Here is a 22,664-nt window from a genome sequence, read left to right on the forward strand (position 1 = left end):
CAAAAAATGTCTGTCTAAATTCAGGAAATCGTGACATGCACAGAATAAATTGCACATTTGCTTCCTTGGTATATTCCTGATAGATTGGTAAAATCACTTTGCTGGCTCTGACTCTTGAAAATCTGGACACTTCTGCTTTTTTCTTAAAAATGGCATAAAGTGTCAGAGATAAGCTGCATACAGGCCTTGTTCTGTAGTTTCTCTACCCACTTCCAGGAGATAGGTCTCTCTAACAGCTTTATATTCTGGTATTTACCTTACATGAGGTAGGACCATAAACTACCATTTTTTTATATCCATGAGGCTTTGACATATCTGGATTAGTCATTGCCCCTCTCTTCCCCATCAGACCCTTACAGTCTCTTGCCTCAGTTGAATTTGACTGTGCCTGTCTGTGTTGAACCTGTCTTGTGGTGGAATTCCACAGATTAGTTATTCTTAGGTTGCAAGGTTAGATTAGAATAATAATCTTTCTGATCACTGGTCATACTAGATCTGTCTGTAACCTATAGCAGGACAACACCACACATGCATCAGCCTCCTGCCCTTTTCTCCATCAGCGACCTGCTGACAACTGACTTCTCCGTTCTTAGGGCAAGGATTTTCAAAACTTCACTGCCATCTTGGTTTAGACCTCAGCCTGGAAGTTATGGTTCACTAACCCTGCCTGGGAGCAGGAATCTCATTGATAACCTATTCATTGTTCATTCAAAGACACCTCAGGTATTTCTTTGCAAGGCTTGTTTTCATAATTTTTTTGTTTCTTGTTTTGCCTTATGCAGCACTACCCTTGCTTGATGCAATTCCACGTGGATATAATGCTTTTAAAAGAGATGGAGTGCAGGAACTCAAGGCTTTGTTCTCCCATGTTAGTAGTATTTTTAGTATAAAGCCCAGAAAACCACACAGACTTTTTTTTATATGTGTGGGGGTTTTTTTTAATTCCTACTATTTTTTTACCTTCTTTCTGCAGTACAAATGTATGCAAACATGCTCTCATCTGAGTATTCCCAGAATTCTGAGGAGGCAGAGAGGGAGCTGCTACATCACCTGAAACATGTCAAGCGGGTTGTTTTCAGATAGGATCACACAAACTTGTACCAGTGCCACAGCTGGGAAGCTTTTTTACCCCATTTGCAGAATGTGGTTTATAGATGTAAAAGTTGACATACTTGATAATTTGAAAATCACAGCTTGTCAAAGATGATAAGAGCTTCAATAGCATTCCTTTCATTCCATCTCATTTATCAGACCTATAATACACAAAATTCTTCAAGGGTTATTTGGCTGTGTCTCTCTCTACAATTATGGCTGTTTAAGTAGTTAGAATCTGCTAAGTGAGCTATCACAGTATCTGAAGAATTAATTTTGAGAGTCATTAGATACTTATTATGTAGCAATACTGGGAGGATGATGATGCTTCTTGCTGGGCTTTTCTGCCAGTTGAGCCTGCCTATTTTTCCTTAACCCCAAATCTGATATTAATGCATTTTGGACTATTCAAAGAACTCCCATCAGGTGAGATTTACTTGCTTGAGAACATGGTGTTCTCAAGCAAGTCAGGACAGTCAGGACAGTCTCATGCCCAGAGCAAGAGGGGAGGCGAGTGGGCAGTTCTGGGTTCTAAATCCAAGTTGTTCCTGGGTGTTTGCTAGGCTTTGTGGAGGTGACCCCCATCACCTGATAGTGTGTAGCTGTCCTACAGGCAGCCTACAGTCTACCTTAGCGCAAGCATGGTGGCTTCTCTGTATTATTTAATTTCTGTATTCTGTTGTATTGGGTTTTTTATCCTGATTTCCTGCCTGTTCATGGTGGCAGAAGGACCTTGGAAAGGCTCCTGTAGGACAGAGATCACTGGGTAGATGGGGCCAGAAAGGGATTTCCCGCAGGAAGAGCAATTTAATCTGTAAGAAATTAGTTGAAGTGCATAATTTGAAAAAAAAAAAAAAGCCTACATTGCAAACAGGGCTCTGTGCTAAGGAAAGAGTAACTGAGTTCTTAAAAAATGTATTGTTTGTCTCTCTTTGTGTTTCATTATTTTCCTACGCCTATGCCATTTGCAAACAAATCATCAGCTTTTTCTAACTGTTCCATCTATAAGCTCAGCCACATCTTACAGAGACAGTTTTATCTTAAGATTTTCTGGGAATAAAGATTCCTCAGGCTCTCATCCCTCTGTCTTCAAACTGTGCCCTTAAAAATATGTGTGCAATGATGTTCTTTTTCTCAAGTACGGTTGTGATAGATGGTCTGGACTTGGGCTTTGTATCCACCTGCAGTTTCCAGTGAAGCCCAAAGGATCAGCATTTACTCAATATATCTGGAAATGAGGCTTTTAGTAAACAAGTCTGTTAATTATGTGCAAGCAGAAACATGATCCAGTTCACTCAGTTTTAGTTAAGTGCTGCAGGGCTAATAGGAGAACAAACTATAAGCAGTTATTTGTGTTGTGAGAGCAAGCAGGTATGACTTTTGAGTAAAGAAAACAAACCAGTACAGATAACAGTGCCATTATTGGTCATTTCTACAAGAAAACTTTGCATTATATTCACGGAGAGAAAATACCAGTTTTTTAATGAAATCCAAATGTTCCAAAAAGTGTAGGCCTTTTCACGGCAGAGCTAGCAGTTAAGCTGTTTTAAGCAAATGCCCTGACAAGCATTTAGTCAATTCTTCCTTCCAGAAAACCATTTGTCACCCAGAAATTCAAGTCTGTAAATGTCTGTTCTAAAAGCACTGCTGACACAGCATTTGCTTCCCAGGGCTGGAGCCAAGCATTCCCAAAGCAGAACTGCCACAGCTCGTCACATTCTGCTTGTCCAGTCCTGGTGGTATAAATGCAAGTACCACTAAAGAGTGTCTAGTGTTAACTGAAAAAATGGCTTTATTGATAAAATACTTTGGTTATGTTTTCTACCAGGTGTGTTAATATTTTAATTTACTTCAGAAACTGCAAGTTTATTTTTTTCTTTACATTGTTAAGGAGCAGTTAAATAGAAAGTATATTCATAGTTATTTTCACATTCTGAATTGCTGAAATGATTTATTGTTGTGCAATTTGCATGGTGTTACATTTTTATTGCTTTATATTGCACAAGTTGTATTTTAATAGTTGCATCCTTCATTCCATTAATTTCAAATTAAACAGTAAATTGCAATGAAAGTTCAGTTATAGCCCCTTATAAAAAATAAGCTTTGGTTCTTATATTCTAGAATGAAAGTGGGGATGGAATACAGAAGACTAAGTAGAAAAATAATCTGTTCTCTCAGCAAGATCTGCAGTATACTTAACAGCATCTGGTGACTGAGAAATCTGTGTCCATTTCTGTACTTCAGGGTTTAACTTTGTTGTGACTCAGTTAACCGAGGATACCAACCGGCCTTTAGCAGTTATGGTTTTCACCAGTATATTCAGCAAGGGATTGGCTTTTGCCATTGAAATCAATGTAAATTTTGTACCTAATCGTTAAGACTCAGGTTGTATTTTTTACTTCAACTTTTTTCAGGTAATCTTAATCTTGTTGGGGGGTTTTTTGGTTGTTTTTAGTGTTATTTTTTGTGGGGTTGTTTTGTTTGTTTGTTGGTTTGGTTTGTTTGGTTTTTTTTAAATGTGGTATCTAATTTGCTGAAAAACCAGGTACGGAAATGTCCTTGGGAGTTCACATTATGAAACATTTAAAGAGTTGGCTCTGCAAAGACGTCTATACTTCATTTCATACCTCTAAACTCCCACAGAAGTCTTAAATCTTAAACATGCAAAATATGCAAAAAGAAACAAAAATGTAAAGTAACTTAAAGTAATAGATAATAAACCCAGGAGTATTTTAATGTAGAGATGAAACTGAAATATATGTCCATAGCATGGTTTGCTCCATGTTGAAATCAATTAGAATCTTCCCATTGAATTTAGTCCAGTTTTACTCATTCCCAGGTGCACAGTTTTCCATGAACAGGAAATTTCTCCTTCAGATGCTGAATTAGGGCAGTAGGTGAGGGAAGAACCCCTGTTACATTCCCAAATAGATGTTTACAAAATCATGTGTATTTTGAGGGCAAGAAATCTAGTGATTAGAAATTTCTAGGAAATCCAAGTTCCTAGAACGTAGTAACTTCAAACAAGATTGAAATTCCACACCTGTTACAACCTATGACAAGTGTTACCTGTTTTGGGCATGGCTATAAGGCACAGTTTCTTACAAGTATAAAGAAACAAGAGTAATTTTTCTAAAATATGAAAAAAACCCAAAAGGCACAAAATGCAGCTGGGTAGGATGTCACCAACAGATCTCAGACTAACATAGAAATGGGCAGCAGAGAGGGAGCAGAATTCAAAGGGAGAAAGCAAAGTCATTAAATATTTATAATGGAGTGGGTAAAAATATGATTTATCAAACATACAGTTTTACTGAAGCAGAAGTATTTTGTGGATGTTTTGATAGTTCTGTCATTTCTGCAGTGCTGATGGGGTTTTTGAGAGGATTGAATTGAAAATCTGACCTTTCTCTGAAAACAGCTATTTTGCTGCAGCTCGGTTTCATGAAAAGTTTCAAATCATTTTAATTTCACACTGGGAAAAAAGCTAACCTCCTCTTCAAAGCTGCTGAACAATACGATATATGTCCTCTGTATAGCTCCTGCTCAAGGGGAAAGATGAGGGCAACAAATAGGATAACATCTAAGAGACATAGCAAATAAGTGGGGGATTTTGGTGTGTTAGATGATAGTCACAAAACCCAGTGTGTTGAGCTCATTGTGGCTTTGAATTTACTGTTTAGCAAAAAATCCCCTTGCATTACTGAATAAATAATATACATAAAATATGCCATTATAAAATCTGAAAAGGGACAGAGCCCCTATTTTTACAATGAAGTTCTTAATGGTTGTTCTGTAACATTAGATTCCATGCAGGTGCAATTTGAACATCCAGTACAGTTATTTTCCTATCAGTGCAAGTGTAAAAACTAAATTTAAGATTCTAGAAAAATTTACTTTATACTACTACTACTCATACCATTGCATGAAAAGTAACATTTGCAGTCAGCCCAAGATTCACTAATGCACAATACCCCCTGCCATTAGAAATGCTATGCCAAGGGTCTGTGCTTCTGAAATTATTTTGTTGGCTGGAGTCCTACCTGAATCACTGCATATATCAAGAACTGTTCTGACTGACCCTTATGCATTCTAAAGCAGGGATCTTACTGAATTCTGAGTAGGTATAAGTTATTGTTTCAGAAAAAGGTGAGATTTTGTACTGCTTAAGTGTTTGTGCTCTTATTAGCAGAATCCAAAGCTGGAAATAAGGAACAAAGTAGCAAGTAGCAGTTTCTCAGCAGCAGCTCTGGACCTAGTGAGGTGGGCAGCTCACAGCTGAGGTCCTCACACCTCCAATGTGTAAAATGTTAAGCATGAGTAGGCTAAGGCAATCCTACACAAAGCTGTGGTGGGTGGGCAGTCTTGCCCAGATTTCTATTCCCCAAAAAAAGGCTTTCTTATGAACTGTGTCTGGGTGACAGTTCCCTGCAAACCTTTTCTGCATAAAAATGCAGCCGTTTACTGACTGATCTGTGGTCAGTGCTGGGGGGAGCAACCATTTGCTTAAAAACAGCACAGTGTAAACTGGCACCATTTCTTATCTTTAGAAACGCATGGTAGGAAATAAACTGTACAGAAAAAAAGAAGAGGAGGTTGTAAGGCTTGTAGGAGTAGGACAAACTGAATATATATATATTTTAGAAATAATTATAGCAACTCTAACTGTCCACACAAATTAGAGTGTAAATGATCTTCTTATGAGAGATCTGCATTTGTGTTTTCTTTTGATTAATTTATCTTCACTACATAATTTCCATTCTGATAAAAGGCCATATGCTATAATTTTGACTATGTTATTTTTCATTTGTGGTGGTGCTTTGTAGTAGAAGCATTTGTGTCCAAAGTAACTCATCATGTCTAGGGATCCAAAGTATGACTTTACACTTGGAACTGAATATTTCTGATTATTTGAAGACAAGACAAGTGGAAGTCAAAACAAATGAAAAAGTGCTGTGATGAGGAGGAACCATATGGTACTCTTTTAACAATTAAACTCAGTGCTCTACTACATGTCTGCAGGATGCGCAGATTAAACCGTTGTGCCCAGGCTGCGTGCCAAGATTGAATTAATGTTCCTGAGCTTTTTATTTAATCTCCTCTGTAAGAAAAGGCCACAGCAAAGTAAATAGTTGAGTGAAAACTTGCTATGTGCAAGCACTTTACCCCTTTCCTCGCCTCTCACTGTGGTCTCTGTCATGTGTGTTTTTATTGGCATAAGGTGAAGCAGTGCTGAGACAGCTAGTGTGCCTCTGACATATTTTACTGTGCATGTTAACAAGAGTTTAAGAGCCAGTGAAAAGATTAAAACTGCATTATTTCCCTTTTATCTCACTTTGTAGGCTGCCAGTGCAGTGAAAATTCCACAATTATCCAAATTCTCATTACAAATTCTTTGTCCTCATTTCATTTTAAAAGAAAATGTAAAATTACAGGCAGATCTTGCATTCCTTTCTTATATCCACACATCCAGAGTGCTCTCAATCCCAGCTCGCTAGCCATGAGGCAGCCAGGAACCAGCACCTCTTCATTCAAGGTCAGCACCATCCTAGTGTGACTATTTGGTTTCTAGCTTAGAGCTGCTGCCTCTGAAGACTCGTTTGCACATCTCCTCAAATGACCACCCATTGCTCTTGGGTGATTCTGTAATACTTTTTAATGGCATTCGTTGTCCCCAACAGGATCTTTCAAGTTACAAAGCTGAGAAAGAAGAGGGTGAATGGCTATCTTACAGTGTTGGTGTACTGGAAGAAGGACACAAGTCTTTAGAGACTGTATTTAGTCCTTTATTTCTGCCTCACTTTTCTTTAGAGCCCAATAGGCATTTCTGTTTTGCTCTACGTATTTGGAATTATTTTATGGTTATCAATTTTGCAAGACAGCCCTAGCTCTTAGTACTTGCCTCTCCTTTGACTTCTGTGGTCAAGTCCACTGCTTACATTTTGTCATAGCCAGTCCAAAGTTCTTGGTGTAAAATCTCAAAGCTGACTGATGCTTTTGAGTAAATGAAGCAGAGAAATGAATTGTATGTGTTTTGAATTAGCTAACTATGTCCCAAAACAATACATTTAAAATTATTCAGGGGAATAATAAATGCAACATTTTCCAAGCTTCTTTATCTCAGAAATTGTCTGCCCTGATATAAGGCCCCAGGGAGAATGGTTTAATTAAAAAGTAAGTTTTTCTGTCAGTCTGATGAGTTCTCAATAGACTAAACAGCTGCTGATTTTCTAATCTGAGTGTGACACGGTGCTACTCATTTTCTTATATCTCACAAGGGATCCAAATCTAGCAGGTGATATTAGTACACCTATCCTGCTGCAGAAAATATTTGTGTTAGGTTTGTCTACCAGTCTGTAAGGAATTCTGTAAGCAGTCCATATTTGCTAGCCAACATTCCTAATCCTAGGTCTTTATTTAAGCTGAAACTTGTCACATTATACAGCATTAGATACTTGTATGTATTTTATTAGCATTTGTCCTTTAACAGCTCAGCAATACTTAGCAGCTGGAAATCATTGCAAGCATTGTAATAATCTTCTCAATCTTACATGCAGAGACCTCTAACTCCCTCTTGTAAAAATAGCTTCACTTTTTTCAACCAGTATACAGAGTAAAATGGGTCAGTGTCTCACTAGGCAAGTTATCTACTTTTTTTCTCACTGTAGACCTCATGAATCTAGACGTGAAATGGCTCCATGATCCAAGTTATCTTTTTTTCTTAGTGTAGACCTCACTAATCTAGAGGTGAAATGGCTTCATGATCCATCTTTCAGACACAGACGTGGAATTAGGGCAGTGGTAGCATCTGGGCTCCTGTGTTTACTGAAAGATGACTGTCTGAAGCAAAGTGGAGTTTAATCTGCTGCAGCAGCAGGAAATCTGGAATCACTAATTTGCAAGTGTTGCAGCCTCGAGTGATCACTAATCAAATAATGCAGGAAGTGTGTGTGAATACAACAGCCCATACATGTGTTTATGATGGTTATTGACGTGTGAAAACGTAGGTCAGAAAACCTTCTAAAAATCTGGAACCCAAGTAATTATGTCCCACTTAGCTCCTGGAGGATGAAGTTCCCTTTTACTGATGTGCTTTTTTTCAGGTTTAACTGCACAGTTGCAGGATTATTTTTCAAATAATTCATTGTAATGTGGTATTGTAAAAACTGGCAAGGCAAATATTTCTCAGTAGTGATCATGTAGCTGTTACGGAGACTGTGCTATGCCTTACAGCATTCTAACTAAATTGGACAGCTGTTTCTATGTGTTGAGTGTGTTTGGGTGATACTCAGATGCACTGTTGAGTCCACAGGAGACTTGCAGACATGAAGCATGAAGTTAACAAAAGCCTTCCGTTGTTGCAGGCAGACATGGAGCTCCATATATCAATTATAATACTATACCTTTTTGGTACTGTTCTTAAAATCATACCTTCTTGGTTTCTTTCTTTCATCAATCTTGCAGGTTTCAGAAATAAGAAAAGATGAAATATTTGAGGGTATTTATGGTAGAATGTTAATTTGATATATGTTTCATTCATGGGAGAAAAGAATAACAATTTTCATGCTTCTGGAATAGGCAATGTTTGAGAACTGTATAATCATTGGGTAACTAAGCATATCTTTATATGCACAAACCCTTATCTCCTTCTTACCTATTTTTCTGAACTGTCTTGATGCTTGTTGCAGTCTTCAAAGATAAACGTATCAATTCTCCATAATTTAAACTGAGGGCACTGATCTCATGCAGATCTGAATGGACAATGCGATGTGGTGTGCATCTGAGCGGTGGTGGTATAATTTCCAACAAAGCAAGGTGGTCATGTATCTCACTATAATCAGAGCATGTCTATAAAAATTACAGTTTTTAAACAAGCTTATGTAAGCAAAATTATAGGTTTTTCAGCTGCTTTGTGCTGCGCACCTTTACAGCCTAAGTGATTTGCCATGGAAGCTTATTGAGGAGCCAGGAAAAAACCCAGATATGACTGCTGCATATATGCAACCAACAGAACTATCTTTTCATTCTGAGCAATTGGTCCCTGCTTCAGAAGAAGAGTGGTCTGGTTCATTTAGTGTGAGCTTATGGCACCAATGAATCACTTGAAGTGCAAGTGCAGTTTCCTCTGCTTTCCAATTTCAAATCAGTAGGAGTAGAATAGGAAGGGTAGCAGTAGATTTATGCTCTTGCTTTGCAGAGCTTGTTGCTCATAAAATTAGATATGAGGAAATAATATTTTTTGTATTTTATTAAGATATGAACACTTCTCTCTGTTTATGATTTCAGTATCACTTTCAGTATCACTTCCTGGAATTTAGTATTTCAGTATGAGTTTAACAGCATGGACTTCAGTGAGCTGGAAAAGCATATCCAGTTGTTACTGCCCTACTTAATTTTTTTCTGGTCTTAAAGGTATTTTTCCATCTCTAATTATGATTTTGCCTTCTTTTCCCAAACAACTACCCTTTCCTCCCTCAAAAAGTAACCTTTTAAGTTTTGTATTTATTCAAACAGTAGCTACAGCTTATGCTAGAAAGACTTGTTGAAGCAGTAAACAGTCCCAATGATACTGAGGTATTCAAAAGTTCAGCAGCACTGCTCCACAGGAGATACTTCCAGGATTCCAGCAGAGGAACTTATGTACAGTTGTTAATCCTAGAAGGCTGGATGTAAAAAACAAAGAGAAACTGCAATCTCTAAACAAACTTTTTTTGAAAAAAAAACCCTGTAAATAATACAAACTTGGTGTAGTTCCTGTTGGCATCAAGTCAGCCTGGAGTTAGCTCAGCTGGGTTTATATAAAGCCATGTATTTCCCTTTAGTAATGAAAAATAGTATCTGTTATAGTTTAAAGATGAAATTTATAATTCCTAGTGACAGTAGTGCTCTGTATCTGTAAAGGTGTGTGTCTTGCAGTGATAAGATGGTACTTAAATTTTCTGCTTTGGTATAGCTGTTACAGCTCTATTTCCATTTCCAATATTCATAGCGTTGATTACAATTAAGTGTGGGACTCAGCTGCCTAAATGTCAGTGTACAGAGCACAGCTCAGCTTCCATTATAATCAAGGGAAACCTGTGTGGTGGTAGCTGAGAGAATATCATAAAGAGCTGCTATTAATACTCTAAGAGTATGTAATCCCCACCTTCCCCACACACCCCATGTTTTCCTTTCTCACATATAATGGGACTAACCAACTCCAGAACTTTTATAAAGTCACTCTCTATTCTCAAAAAACAAACAGTATATTCTTATAGAAAAAGAGAGAGAGGAGCCAGGCTTGAATTAGAGGTCATAGAGGTAATTTAGAGTTTGGCAGTTGACTCAGATGTGATTGGCAAGGAGGTTTCTAAAAGCAACTGTAAACTGGAAATAAATGGAATAGGATTATGTGAGTGGGAGACAGCTTCGAATCTATAATGCATGTCCCAGGACTGACTTGCTCATAAAAGAGCATGTGTTTAATGTGTCATAAAAATATTTAAGCCACATTGGTCTTTATATAAATATTTAATTTTTAAAGTTGGATTCTGTGAGTGGCTAAAAATGAATTCAGTGTGCAAGTCCTTGCCATCAGTATGAAAGCTAAAAAAGGATCACCAGAAACTGGGGGGATTTCCCCCTTCCAGACTTGTCTTCTCACAAGACTTTTTTTTGTGTTTTATGTCCAAATCAATTTTTTCAGTCCTTGCTATATCGTGTTTCGTTGTATAGTAATCCTCTGAGAGAAGCTATGGATCTATTGTATCGGAAGGTAGTTTGAAGGCAGAGTGAGTTGTTGCCAAGAATTTCTGAGTGTATGAACATGGGTGTTCTGAGATGTCTGAATGGAACACTTGTCTGTGTTCCTTCAACTACCTCTGTTTGAAATATATGATCTATGTCTGTAAATGAGGCAAGATATATTTTGAATGTACCCATGTTCTGCATCATTAGTGTTTTTCTTTGGGAAATTAAACTGCAAGAATCTGAACATCTGCAGCCACCTGGTACCTCGTGGCTCAAGGAAGGTGTGAGAGCAGTTAGGAAAGGCCACCTCTAAAATATTCTCAAATTTTCTTCCTGCCTTTTTTTTTTTTTTTTTAACTAAATGCAGTCATTTTAATGTCATTCAAACATAATTTAGTAATTACATAGGAGCAGGGAGGTGCATGAGCAGTGCTGCACTCATCACAACATGTGTTGTGAGCATGTGGCCAGTGGCCCTTTTGGAAGTATGATAAACACGCATTTCCCTCTCTATAACAGCATGTGATACAAATGAGCACTAACTTCTTCAGTGTCACTCTAGTGCATTGGACTTAGACCTCTCTGCTTATGATGGTTTTATACTGTTTTTCACAGGTGAAATCTGTGCTTTTAAAATCCATGGACAAGAAATGCCCTTTGAAGCTGTTGTGCTAAACAAAACATCTGGAGAAGGTCGTCTTCGAGCAAGAAGTCCTATTGACTGTGAACTGCAGAAGGAATATACTTTCATCATCCAGGCCTATGATTGTGGATCAGGACCAGGTGGAACAAACTGGAAGAAATCTCACAAGTGGGTGAAAATTAGGACAATTTTTATTTTTCTTTAGCCTAAGTTTGCTCTACAGTACTGATCAGATCGAAGAGCTCCTTTTTTTAGAGAGGAGGCAGATAAAACTAAGATGAACCATTGTTGCAATAATCCATCCACTTTTTATTCCTTTTTTTCTTTTAGAATTTTTTTATTATTATTTTTTGCCTTCTGCAGATAGACCCACTATGCAGTGGTGCCAGGTGAAGCTTTTAATAGGAACCCTGTTCAAGTGGAGAAATGTGTTTCAGTTTTTGTTTATTTTTCCATTCTTGCTTTCATGTTAAATACATTGATTACACAGATCATCCAGGACATGGAAGCTACCTTGAAATTGATACTTAAAAATTCTAAATATGTTTTCTCTCTATTCTTCTCATTCCAAATGGTAAGAAAAGAAAAATCACCCTTTCTTATAGTGTGTGCATGTATATGAGCTGCAGCAGTGTTGCCTTTGCATGGTGTGTTTCTGACCTCAGCTTTTGGACAGCAAGTCTCAGAGAAATTCACATCCTCTGAAGAGAGGGGTTATTGAAGGTTAATAGGTGGTACTTTTTACTTTGGAGCTAATTCCCTGCATAAGCTTAAATGGCACAGTGCCTTTTTTCCCCTCCAAATCATGAAACCAAGCTTCAGACCATTTGTCATTAAAGATTAATTTCACTCATGTATAGATGTATCACTGCTGTACAAATTGTTCATTTTGCTGAGAGTCATTTAAACAAATGATTAATAGTAATAATTTTTCTTTTTGCTCAGCCAGGACACATGACAATTAAAAATTCAATTAGCTCTATAATGCATATCAAACTTTTGCAGAATGTTTAAGAAGAAACACATTTAGAAGGAAGCCTGTGATATCAAATAACCATCAAGCTGCAGAAACAGTTTTGCTTCATGTTATTAAATTTTACCATGTTTTTCCCTCTCCTGGGAGTGACAAGCTAGCATGTTCCACTTGTGGAAAATTTTGTTTTAATCCTGACCAAATGAAATCTGGCCCATTGGGACAAGACTTTGTTACACTTTCTCATTGTGTTTTTTCTAATAAACCACACGCTAAGCTAGACTGTCTAGAGTCACAAACTTTACCACTGACTCTGCCATTGATCTACAAAGTCCCTTCACTTGTCTGCCTTTCTGTTACCTTGCCTATCAAACTAGATAGGAACGCCTTTGGATTTGCCTCTTTAAATACTAAAACTAAAGGCCTGTAATTTTTGACCCTCAAAGGTTTGCATGTGTCCATTAATTAAAATCAGCAGAAGGTGAGAGGCTTACTTAATGCCAAAAACTGTTCATAAAGTGACCATTTTAGGTAATGAATATGTAAGACTACTGTAATTCTCTTCCCATTTTTTTTTTGCTTGTTAATGGATTGTACATCAGAATGATGTCATTGACTTTCTGCAGGGGTTTGTTTTAAGAGGCAGTCCTTTATTAATAGAGAGCACCATGAAGCCCTCTCCCTACAAAGTGTGACAATAGGTTTTTTACGTAGTGCTACATTAAAATCTTAAATTGGGCAAATTAAACACAGAAATTCAATAATATTTCTTTTTAGCAGTTTTTAGATGGTTTTTTAGACTTCTCATGAGTTTTGAAAATAAACTGTTGGTGATATGTCACGACAAATTTTATTTTTATTGCCTTTATTTCTCTATTTTAGGGCAGTGGTCCATATCCAGGTAAAGGATGTCAATGAGTTTTCACCAGCTTTCAAGGAGAGGGTGTATAAGGCCACTGTGACAGAGGGAAAGATCTATGACAGCATCCTGCAGGTAGAAGCCATAGATGAGGACTGTTCCCCCCAGTACAGCCAGATCTGCAACTATGAAATTGTCACAACTGATGTTCCTTTTGCTATTGACAGAAATGGTGAGTATAGAAAAGGAACAATTGCAAATTCTGAAACAGATAGCAGTAATTTTTGATACTCTTGATACTAGCTGATAACTTGGCTTGAGCTTTAACTCATATATAACTTTTATTGATTGATTGTTAAAGCTTCTAAGGTGTGGGTCCCCAGATCTACCCACTTATGGTGCTTCCTGAAGCAGGTCCATTATTCTTCAGTATGGAAGATAAGAGATTGTAGTTGCCTTTTTAAAGTATATGATATTATAGGGAAAATAATAAACAATATATAAAGTTTTCCATGTGTAGCAATTTTTGACCATGGCGGCCCTGTCTATCAGCTTCCTGCTTTTCCCAGTCAAGTTTCTACCAGGGAAAAGCACAGAACTTGACACTGATTTTAGGAGAGGCTGCTTGGCTACATTATAAATGTGTTGAAGATCCTCCCTCCCATACTCTGATTGCTTCTGACAACACAATATATTAGCTCTGTCTTTCAAGTACTTCAGCAGTCCCATATTGGCATCACTTTGTAGTTAAGCGTCCTTGTTATTGATACTCACGTGTGCACCCTTGTGCAGAAGTTCAAAATGGAAATTCCAGTGCTCACCCACCTTGTTTCCCCAGAACAAGGATCACGTCTGCGTGCCCAGCAAAGCACCAATTTATCTTTCCTAACAGAAGCATTTAATCCATGTTGTCTGTAGGAGGAGAATACGTTTTGAAAAGTTAAATCTGATTTTTGGCCAAATTGGAAATTGAAAGCATGCATGGAGTTACTGTTTTCTCTAAACAGTCATTGGGATGCTTTTCATTAAAACCCTTTCCCCAGCTAAAAAATTATTCATCTTTATTTGTGCAGTTCTTGCACAATGCACAGCTGAGCACCAAAAGATAATATAACCTGTTAGGATCAATAATCTGTAACTGACATAGGTGAAAAAAGCCATCTTGTTATAATAAATTAGGACGCAAGTATACTGTGTAGGAGGTACACTAATCATTAGTATGCTTGTGTTTAGGTAAACAGAGTCAGCTGGCACAGTGATATTTCAATAGAACAGCTGCACAAAGGATTTTTTACTAGAAGTGGGTCTTTGCAAGTAGATGTTTGTGTGCAGTTCCCTAGAACTTTGTGGATTTTTTCCTACTTGTGAGATTTTCCATGTTGTTGTAAAAGGAAATTCTTCATGTTTCTGTTTGAAACCATTTTTCCAGAGCTTGACATGACTTGCCAGTATGGGGCTAGTTACTAACAAGAGTCACAGGTAGTTTCATAATCTCATACCAAGTTTGTGACAGATATAATGGATAAATAATACACTGAGATTAGCATGATACAGAGCAGACATTTCTATTGGTTCTGCCTTTCCAGCTCCTCTCACACATAGTGCTCATGAGTGATCATGGGTTTCTTACAGTCAGATGCATGATCAAAAGCATGTGAATTGTCATCTCTGTCCTCCTGTGCCCAGGACCTGCTTTCCAGCAAAAACCATGAGACAATAATTGATTTAAACATGACTTTAAAGCCTGCAGTGAATAACTGGAATAAGGTTGTAATACTAGCAGTGTCTTGGTCATGAATTCAATTAATACTTTTTAATCTATTTATTCACTAAAAGAACAGTGCTGCCACAATCAGCAGTAATTGCAATCTAATTTGCAATTTTTTTTAGGTAATGGTAATTGCTTAAACCCACTGGCATTAGAGACAGAGTTAGAATAGATGGTTGTTGCACTTTTATCTTGTGAAAGAAATGGTTCCAATTCATTTCACTGCTGAGAATGTCTCTCTGTGCCAGTGGATATAAACTTTCTCTGGTGCAAATTCTTGAGTGTTGTGCCTGTTTTTGTTACCTATGGGAGAATTAAAATAGATGTATGAGATGCCTGGGACTGTCTATTAATACTCTGCGGATTGGGATTTTGTTTATAGTGGGTTTTACCCATTGTGATAAACAAATGTAGGTCTTACTTCTAGGGAGAGTCAGGTCATTGTGTCTTCTGCAACTTAGGATTTTTTTCCAACTTTCAGAAATAGAAGTGGAATTTCATTGCCCAGAAAGAGTATTTAACCAGATGGTTAGAATCAAGCCTTAATATTGGAGACAGCCCCAAAACTAGGGGATTTTGTGAGGAAAATGTGCCATTCTCAGTGCCAGATGGTGGATTACTTTTTCACCACCAACATATGAAACTAACCACAATCACAGGCCGTTAGAAAGATAAACATGCTATTCCATCAACATTTTTTTGGCAGATTGTTGTATTTTTAAGCAGAACTTATTTCTTGTATGTAGATCAATCCAGGGAGCATTTTCTTGTCATGAAAAATTAAGTTTCACATTGGGGAACATTTGAAGAAAGGAAGAAAACTCCCCAGACTGTAGCAGTGCACAGTGTACTTCAAATCACTGAATTGTATGAGGCACAAGTGTAGTAGACAGGCACCCAGCCCTGGCACAGGGAGCCCCATTCAGGGGTAGTTCTTCTAGATCTTTGTAAATTAGACACCTAAAAATAGGTAATATAAAGCTTCCCATTTACATTTGGCAACTTTGACCTTTGGTGACCTTTATTTGTGAAGAAAACTACCTAGCCTTATGAAACTGTGGCACTAATAAAATTGACTCTTGTATATGATGAGCTGAACTTGGAAGGTGATGAACACTTGGTCATAAAATACAATCATGAGCAGGCAAAGGACAAATTTATGCTTTGCTATGCAAAGAACTTGGACTAAAGTAATAAGATAGAATATGTTTTAAGATACTTTTGCATGCAGTTTTATGTAGTTGTCATCTTAGCAGAGAATCCCCATCAAAAAGTCAGTTATCATATTAATGTTGTTTATGTGTTTTCCAGGTAACAAAAAAATGAAACCACAATTCACAGACCTGTTGTAATGCCAGCAAAACAGCATTTTTATGCATTTGCCAGGGATGATGGTCAGATGATCAGCAAATTCAGATTTAACTACAGATTCTGTCATGGCTCTGACCTACCCTCATCTCTAAAATGGGTTTCATTATTTTTGCCACCCACTATTGGGAAGCACTTCAGAAATGCATGGTCATATAGTTCAATATCAAGATGAGTTACTAACCTGTCTGTCCGGTTAGTACAGGTTCTATAAGGTTACATGTCATAGAAAATGGATGTGGACAGAATCTCACAAAGTCATCCTTTACAGCACTGAGATCTGCATTAGGAGCTGTACAAACTACATATAGTCAGAAAAGGAGTGAAACTTCATAGTTAAGCATTTGCATATGCTATTTATGTGTTTATTAAACCACAATTTCCATTATCATTGAAAAGTGCTCCTTTCTGTTCTTTATTGACTTATGGTGAAATACAGCTCCTGGGACTCTTGGCAGCAGGGAATTTTGAGCTGCCACTGTTATGAGCAGACTGAAGGCAGAGGCCATTCAAGTAACAGTGCTGGCCCTCATCTCTTATAAGAACTAGGAGATTGTTTTATACACACAGGAAGGAGGTCTCTATCAGGTTATCCACAAAACTGACCCTGAAGAAATAGGTACAAATGTCTCCTTAGATGGGATTTTTTTGTATTGGTGTTGTCAGTTATCTGTTTGTTTTGTCTTGTTTTCTGTTAAAATCTATGAGAGCTCTGGATGTTTCAAGGAAAAGGCAGCCATACAGATAAACCAGAAGAAGGAGGTGGGGGGGGGGGGAAGTAATTTAATGGCCTAGTTTGGAACTGTGTAGAAAAGTATTTCATTCTTCCATTAAACATTTCTTTTTTAATGTTATTGGTTACCTTTTTTTAAAAAAGTGAGATATAAATAGAAATTCTCAGTCTGTTGTGTCTAAAACTTTAATTAGCCTGTATTTATAGTGCTTCTCTCCTATAGATACTTTTTAATCGCATGGATTAAATGGTAAAATAACAAAGATGCATAAAGCATGAGAGGTAACAGAAGAACAGAATAATTAGGAAATCAATACACTATTGACTAACATCTGCAAGCCAGCCAAATGATCTTCCAGAATAACACCTGTCAGAATTTTTGCAGGCCAAATCTTAAAAGACCATCTTGAAATACAAATCTTGCAAGATAGGTTTAGTGAAATGCAAATATGATATAATGATTTATAAATCTTAGAGGACAGTTAACGTGCCACACAAATTCTAGCAGTCTGCTGATGTAGATTGAGACAGTTTTGGTTTCTCAAGAATTATCTCTGCTGCTGATCAACTAAAATAATACCTCAACAGAGAAGTATAAAGATTAATGTGAGAAATAATTTAATGCAGAAAGGAAACTGAGAATATATGAAATGAATAATTAAGTATACAGTGGCAATTTTTAATTAAATTCTTAGGCAGGTACTAATCAAGCAACTCAAGATCATAAAATGGGTACATTAAATTGTTTTGCCTATTACTAACTGAAAAATAATGAAGTAGTTGATACCATTATTGAAGTTGCTTTTGTGATGGGAAGAGCTATCTACATGCCATGCCTGGCAAGGTGAGGTGCCTGGGAGAGAGAGTGAAGGAACGTGTAGGACACAGTACTGTTTCCATATTAGCCTTCGGCATTCTGCTTCTCCATTTGAGACATAAAAGTAGTGATAGGGCTTTTCCCCCTCTGTGCCCTGCTCAGAATGGGAGAGGAAAGATATTAAGTCACTAGAAAATAGGGTGTTAGGCCAAATTTATAGCTGCAGCTGGAAGGGTCTATTTAAACTACAAAACTTGGACCAGAAGGTGGTTGATGATTGCAAAAGCAGCCTTCCTTCAGGCCTGGCCTGAGAAGTTTTGCATCAGTTTCAATTAAACTACTGAAGCTGGCTGTAACGTAGTAGTTGTCAGGAAAGTATTGAGCTCTTACAGAGAGGAGTGTGCATCAGGGAAAGAAACCTTCCAGGAGTCTTCACCTGTCCAACTAATGTAGGTTTAGTGGAAAACTTAAAGAAGTTGCAATTTTCTGCTTGTCCCTTACTGTCATTCATTTGAATGAAAGCAAACAAAACCAACCTCACACCCAAACCCCTAACCAAGGCCAGCATACCTAACAACAGGTACTTTGACAAGCACCTATGGGAATCAGATCACTGTATTTGACAAAATTCCAGGATTTGAGTGCTCCCAACTCCAGATTTAGCTTAAACAACTTGCTTTTGCAGATCCATGCTTAAAAGCAGTTATGTGTAGGATTGACCCAGAGTAAGTTTGTTTCTTGAATTCTAGAACAAACGTTTTCATTCAAAGAGATGTTATAACAAACAGCCTTGAATGTAAGCATGAAACATATTAAACAGTCTGCAGTTTCAATCTGAGCAAGAATTACGTTTCAGTGGAATTGGACAGAATTAAAATGCTGAACTTGTTAATTACAAAAACACACATTCTGCACTATAACCTTCCAGTCCTGCAGAAAGTACTCTGAGAAAATCTTTCCGTTTCCTTGTGAAAGTTGTAATGTCTTTGTTCTGGAAACAGGTAATTTGTCGCCTTGATTCATGTGTCAGGTTCAGCAGATAATCTCTGTGGTTGCTGAGATTTATTTTCCATGTGATAACTCTGTGCTGTCATACCAAATACTGCTAAGTGCTCTGATGTAGAAGGTGATTCTGGGGCTTTTCCTATTTTTAAAACCCAGGAAAGGGTGTTAAAGGGCTAAAAATCTCTTTTTAAGGAAAACAGGAAGAGCCTTAGGCTAAGGAGGTGTTCAGCAGTGGATCTCAGGAATGGGGGGTCATGTCAGAGCAGTGTATTCTGGGAAGGTTTGAAAAATGAGGTTGCACATACTCATACATTTCATTTCAGGATACAACTGCTAATTATTCTTTCTTTAGAAAGTGTCGTTGAGTAATTTTGTTCTAATATAGATTTGCCCATGTTATATCCCCAGCATCTTATATTTGCCCAAGAACTTCTTTATTTCTCTGGTGTATTGAAAGAAAATAACTGTCCTGCCTGTGGTTTTCTCATGTGCTTCAGTCAAAGGACTTGTTTAACCAGAACCCAAATTTTATAGTCTGTATTTAATTAGCCATGAAGCAACTTCTGAATGTTATCTTTTGTTGAATCTATAGGTAACATCAGAAACACTGAGAAGCTAAATTATGATAAACAGCACCAGTATGAGATAATGGTAACAGCCTTTGACTGTGGACAAAAACATGCAACAGAAGATGTCTTGGTACGAGTTAATGTCAAACCAGTGTGCAAACCAGGCTGGCAAGGTAAGTCTTAATAGTTTTATATTTTTATTTAATATTAAAATCTCTTGGTGTTTTCCCTCTACCTCTCAGTAAAGAAGCTAGGGTGCTTATTGCAGTGGAATAGAGAACTGTTGCTACTTCTTACATCATTCCAAACCCATTAAAAAAAAAGGATAATAATGCTATACTTGTTTACATTTGCCATGTTTCTTCTCTAGTCAGAACAAAGAACAGATTAGAAAAGAAAGAAGACAAATTTCTATTCTAATAAGCTATGTTATAATTCAGTCTGACTATACTGCAATGTTAAACAAATGCTTCTGATTTGCTTTTCTCCTACTACTCCTTTAAATAAAACTTTTGAAGCCACCATGATAAGGTACTTTTCCCATGTGTGCCAGAGTTGTTCTCTTGCTCCAGGTACAGCATTGCCTTTCCTGTGCATGAGTCAAGGCACACTCACCTGGCAGTGGGAGTGAAAGGCATTTTTTTATCCTGATTACTGTCTTCATATTGAGACATTTCAGCAGGAATTGATTTTTTACAAAGGTTTTAGGGACCTGCAGTCTAGGCTGTCTGAAATGGAGAAAAACCCAGGTGGCAATGTTGTAAGATGAAAGATATGCCACAAACTGTTATGAGCTGAGATGAAAATGAGGGCTGGATTAGGGACAAACCTTCTGGATGTAACACGTTATGCATATGCTATTCAGGACTAACCTAACCTTCGTAATTGTAATTTTTAAAGAAAATGAGTGAGAAGGAAAAATTCAGTTAGGCTGTTGCACTTGAAGGTAAATTTGCAGACTGATACTTAGAAGGAAAAACTTTTTTTTTTGTAAAATGAGAAGCCCTGGTCTAGAGGACTTGTAATTAAATAAGTGTGCAGTATCATGATGCCGTTTTCACAGTCCTCACTTAGAGCAGAACCACTTTTTAATTTTTCAGGGACGTACGAGTTGCCTACCCACTCAAGTATTATGAAGAACATTTTTGTTAAAAAAAAAAATAAATAAATGGGCTACTTATGAACTATTTCCAAATTTTCTAACTCATCTTTTATTCAAAACCCCTTGATCTATTCTACAAAACCAATAATCTCTCTATCTGTTTCCATTTTATAGAGTCATCTCAAATGCTCTAGCTTGGAAAGTGTATTAAAATGAGTGCAACTGTTGATTTTTTTCATTTCTATTGAGGTATTGGTTAATTTTTGCAGAGACACCTTATTATTAGTGTATTTATACTGTCCAGTATTGTCATACTTATTTTATAGTTCAAGCACCAATTATAAGGCAGGTGGTCAGCAGGTGGGTTTAGACACCAGGTAGCCAATAATAGAATAATAATAATAGAAACAACCTCAAATAAGGTTTGTTGTTTGGGGTTTTTTGGTGCTTTGTTCATCTTAAATTATGTGAAGCATTTACAAGGTATTTTAAGTTTTTAATGAAAAGCTGGAAATGAGTTATTGTTACTTCACACATGCAAAATTTGTTTTTTCTAGAAGACTGAACTGCATGTGGCTTGTGGTTTGGTTAGCATTAGGTACTTAATGAGAGGCTGCCACCTCGTTATTTTTATTGCAATGGTGAGAAAATAGAGAAAACAGCATATATAAAGCAACAACCCTTATAAAAAGAATCTAGTCCATAAGAAAGTTTAGGCAGCTTGTCCAGAGCAGGAAAGGATAAGCTTTGATAGCATTCATTATGCTTTTTATATCTGTGGCAACTTGGCACAAATATACTTTCTTCTGATCTGATAAGGTTTTGAGACGGGTCTTTATTGTAGGCAAGGTAAAAATAAGAAAAATCTCCATATTATGTGCTCTAGCATATTATATGCTGCCATCCTTGTGGAACTGTACCTCCCCATCTGTCTAACAGGTGACTGCTTCAGTTTGTTGGCACAGTTCCAGGCACAAAGTGCAAGCAGATACTGTTTGCCTACTCAAAGTATAAGGTCTTTAGGTAAACAATTGGGTAGATACCACTTTAGTTCCTAATTACTAAGTCATTAATTATAATTTGAAAGTGAGATGCAATGTAATACTTCCAGAAATCCCTACATTTCTCTTAATGAGACTTTTTTTTAATGCCCACTTATTTTTAACGGTTAAGATAATCACATAGGGGATGTTATTTTCCACTTTGAGCCAATATCTGTAAAAATTAACTGTTGCTGGGGGGCAGGAGGAAGCAGCAAAGCTAACTAATAGTGTTTCTAGTACTTAAAGAGGAAATCTGGAGACTGGAAATGGAGGATATTTAAACCATTCTTTCTTCCCTGTGTCTGTCACTTTGTGATTTCCCCACAAAGAGGCAGTCAGCAGGTATGCTCCATCTTCTTTAAATGGTATATTTTAAAAGATTGGATGATTAAGGGTGGCACAATAATGGTTTCCTTTCTGGTTTTCCAGAAAATATTAATATTCTGAGGCTTTCATTATAACACACAAGTTGTCAAACTACATTTTTTTTTTTCTTGTTCTTCAGTGTTATCTTGAATAAATGCTCAAATTATAGCATTGGCAGTTCTTAGAAGTTACTGACTTGAGTTCCTTCTGTGACTATCACAAATAGAAATTGTAGTAGCCTAATGAAAATTCAGTATCCAGAAGATCAGTGCAATAAATTTCAGTGCAGATGCCCTTCATATAACCTGCATGGTGTGGGGCTGGGACTTGGAAGAATAGGTTTATGTAAAACAAACTTGACCCAAACTGACACCAAACCACTCTGAAATGTTAATAGTATCCAAAGGAAGCTAAAAATGTAAATTGATTAACTGAATTAATTCCTAATCGCTTATTTTAATTGAAATTCCTGCCAGTGAGTTTTGTCAACTGACTTTTACAGCTATGCTACAAATAATCTTCATGCTATCTATGTGTTAATTTCCATCATTTTCAAACAATGGACTGTTCTGTCTTACTGCCAGGTAACTAAAGAGA

The 22,664-nt window shown here is 37.1% G+C and overlaps 1 protein-coding gene across 4 annotated transcripts in view; it reads left to right on the forward strand.

Moving 5' to 3' along the window:
• CLSTN2 (calsyntenin 2) overlaps positions 1-22,664 on the forward strand; it is a 531,406-nt gene that overhangs the window by 431,987 nt on the left and 76,755 nt on the right. For all 4 annotated transcript variants that reach the window (XM_051627052.1, XM_051627055.1, XM_051627053.1 and 1 more), the window contains 3 exons: positions 11,437-11,632; positions 13,320-13,528; positions 19,580-19,729. In XM_051627052.1, the coding sequence (XP_051483012.1) occupies positions 11,437-11,632; positions 13,320-13,528; positions 19,580-19,729 (555 nt within the window). The remainder of the gene's footprint in view (positions 1-11,436; positions 11,633-13,319; positions 13,529-19,579; positions 19,730-22,664) is intronic.

The sequence above is a fragment of the Apus apus genome, chromosome 8, assembly GCF_020740795.1.
Source record: "Apus apus isolate bApuApu2 chromosome 8, bApuApu2.pri.cur, whole genome shotgun sequence".
Lineage (NCBI taxonomy): Eukaryota > Metazoa > Chordata > Aves > Apodiformes > Apodidae > Apus > Apus apus.